The sequence below is a fragment of the Triticum dicoccoides genome, chromosome 3B (assembly GCF_002162155.2).
Source record: "Triticum dicoccoides isolate Atlit2015 ecotype Zavitan chromosome 3B, WEW_v2.0, whole genome shotgun sequence".
NCBI classification, from domain to species: domain Eukaryota; kingdom Viridiplantae; phylum Streptophyta; class Magnoliopsida; order Poales; family Poaceae; genus Triticum; species Triticum dicoccoides.
The window spans coordinates 363,078,448-363,081,365 of record NC_041385.1 but is presented as its reverse complement, the minus strand read 5'-3'; the positions used below and the strand labels follow the sequence as shown (position 1 = coordinate 363,081,365).

The 2,918-nt window shown below is 43.1% G+C and overlaps 1 protein-coding gene across 4 annotated transcripts in view; it reads right to left on the bottom strand.

The window, feature by feature from the left end:
* Nucleotides 1-585: 585 nt before the first annotated feature.
* The window catches only part of LOC119276067 (protein ALTERED PHOSPHATE STARVATION RESPONSE 1-like), an 11,939-nt gene continuing 9,606 nt past the window's right edge, over nt 586-2,918 (bottom strand). For 3 of the 4 annotated variants that reach the window (XM_037557038.1, XM_037557037.1, XM_037557036.1), the window contains one exon: nt 586-1,701. In XM_037557038.1, the coding sequence (XP_037412935.1) occupies nt 894-1,701 (808 nt within the window). In that variant the 3' untranslated portion in view covers nt 586-893. The other variant, XM_037557039.1, reaches the window with a different exon arrangement.

The window sequence follows — 2,918 nt, the reverse complement described above, 5'->3', positions numbered from 1 at the left end:
GAGCTTAGCTCATATATGGGGTAGATCCATGAGTGGATTCAAGGCCTTTTAGGTGAAGAACCATCTATGTTTATCAAGGCCTCTTTGGAGAACCATGGTAGAATCATCAAGCCCTCCTTGTTCTAAGACTTGGAGAAGAACCCTATCTTGTTCCATCTCACTCTTCAGATGATTTGAATTATGGATCTATCTATCTTCAGATGATTTGAATTATGGATCTATCTGTGTATATCTCTATTTGTATCTATGTGTATCGATATGTGTGCTTTCCTTTATGATTCCTCTCGTGTTCATCGTGTTTCTCCTCAAATCCATCTCTAATTCGTAAAGATCGGGCCACGTAGTGTCTCTACCCAACATCATACTCCCTCGTCATATCAGGAAATAAAGCAAAGTTGAACAACATATAACGTTCAACAATATTCCCCTAATAAAGCATCCGGCTCATCACCGAGACAAACAAGTTTATTATTCCTTTATCAAACAAGTTTATGATTCCTTTATCCTTGGTGACAATAATACAAGGCGAAACCATTTCCAGTCCTCAGAATGCCAGGTTTTACGTAAACTGGTGTACTCAGGTCATCAAAGTTTCCACCCATGTCCAAAAAGTGCTTATGAAAATATCAGAACACGCAAGGTGCTATCAAAGGGTAAGGGCTCGGATCAAAGAAGTGCAATTAAACCACTTCCTCAATGACCATATGACATGATAAATGATTGATGGTATCAGGGGATGATCTCAATTTTGCTGGCTGACCTCTACAGTGCACTTGGAACATACATATTCAGAGCGGCCTAATGCCAGCAAACAACTACTCCCTACAACCAAAATAATATTTGCCTGCCTCTGGTGGCAGGTCAATTACAGTAACACTAACACGCACAAGCCATCAACCTTGAACCTCGTCTCTGAGCATTGGCAGCACTGCAGATTTTCTCAAGCTACTGTACATGTCATGGCAGAAGAACGAAAAGTCCGCCATGTTTCTGAAGAGCTCTGGCAGGTGCATCCGGAGGTTTGCCAGCGTCTTCTCCCTCACCTGCCTCGCAAGCCTAAGGTGGAGCTTCTCCTCTTCCTTCAGCCTGATTTCTACTTCCTCAATGGCTATTCTCCTCTCGTTGACATGATCTAGGCTTGGAGTATTGGCTGCTTCGGGGTTAGCTTCCTCACCCTGGGATGCCTTTCTTTCTGTGTACCTACGATGCCAGTCTTCAAACTGTGCCTTCTTACGGTCAAGATCCCTGCGAGTTTCCTCACACCTCCGCCTTAGGCTGACCTCCTCTTCCTGAAGCAGTACAATATTGCTTATGACTTCAGTAAAGCTTTTAATGGCAGTTTTGGCAAGTTCGACGGGAAGCCTCTCAAGCTGGTCGTGCCAGGCATATAGCAGATTCTTGATAGGTGGTTCCACCTGCCTTGGAGGGGAGGATACCTTCTCCTTCAGATTGCTCTCGATGGAGATGAGATTAAGCTTCAACCATGCATTGAGTGCTCTGATGTACCCTTTCTGATGGTCCATAAGTTTGTCAAACTGCATATGCCACTCCCTGACAATGTCACGTAGCTCACAGGTCTGCTTATAATGCAAATCAGTTGTCTCCCTTGGAACAGGCGGTACCTCAAAAGCTCTGATCCCCGATATGATCAAAAACTGGCTCTTGTGATGACGGTGCATAGAACTCCACATTTTTGCCATGCTGCACAAGACATTATATCAACTTGAAGAGAAATGCTAAACAAAGAGAGCTGGAAAGCTTAGATGCAAGCTAAGATAACAAGCACTATATCACAAGAAAGGTATGATCTCATTTAATAAGAACAAATTATTAAAACATTACAAACTCCTTTATTACCCATGATGGCGATTCTTATTTTATCATGAATTTCGCTATCTGTTATTGTACCTTGTCTCCAAAAAATAGCTGGCTACTTTTGAATTAGGGGAAAAAAGATCCACCGACTAGTACAAATTTTCTCCTGCCTACAAGCACCTAGACAACTGGATCATGGAATTTTTACTAACTTCTCCAATCGTTGCACAAAATATGGTCCGGCTGTCCTGGCAATGAATTGGATGCATTGACAGATATATTTGGAAAACAAGTGCTTAATAGCAAACCATGCCCAAAATTGAACAGTATATGGGTACGAAGACATATATATATGGTGGATCTTCTGAAGATAACGACAAAAGCTTTCTTCCTCTTGATAGTTTGTTGGCCATTATAGGGGAAGGGTTTTTTCTCAGTCTTCCTTTGCATGTGAGAGGCGAGGGTAAACTTCTTTTGCCTTTTTGTGGTTTCTTCAGTGGTTCGTGTCAGATGTGGGAGGTACTTTCCTGGTGTGCTGCAAGTAAATGAAATGCTAAATAAATTAATGGTAACAAACAAATAGGTGGTGCCCAAGAATTCTTTTTTGTAGGATCCTAACAACGGTACTAGAACAAGTACGTTGATTTGTAGTTGTGAAAATGTCACGGCAGGTTACCTGTACCCAATGTGGGTAACAGGCCTAATTACTGCCTTGCTCTCTCTTTCTCTCCTTTCTTATATAATATGTGGTGAGTACAAAGGATTACAATATCAGGGGTACTCGGCGAGTTAGGGGAACTTGACAAGATGGAACTAGGTCTCGACGGGAAGCGTTGAGATCTCCATGTGGTGTAAAGGTTCTAGGCTAGCTGAAAGGCACTGACCCCCTCTTCATGTGTCCTTCTGTCTGGCCCTTGTATAGCACAGGTAAGGAGAACCCCACATCAGGCGTATAGCGGTATAGGGGTAGGAGTCGGGCTCGTACTGGGTACCCTTTCCTTTGTGTTCTATAGGATTTCCTTCTATGTTATCTGGAAAGTTGCTTCCATGGACGGTGATGTGTCGTCTTGGGAGCGCTCGCCCGTAGCTGCCCATAGCTAGGC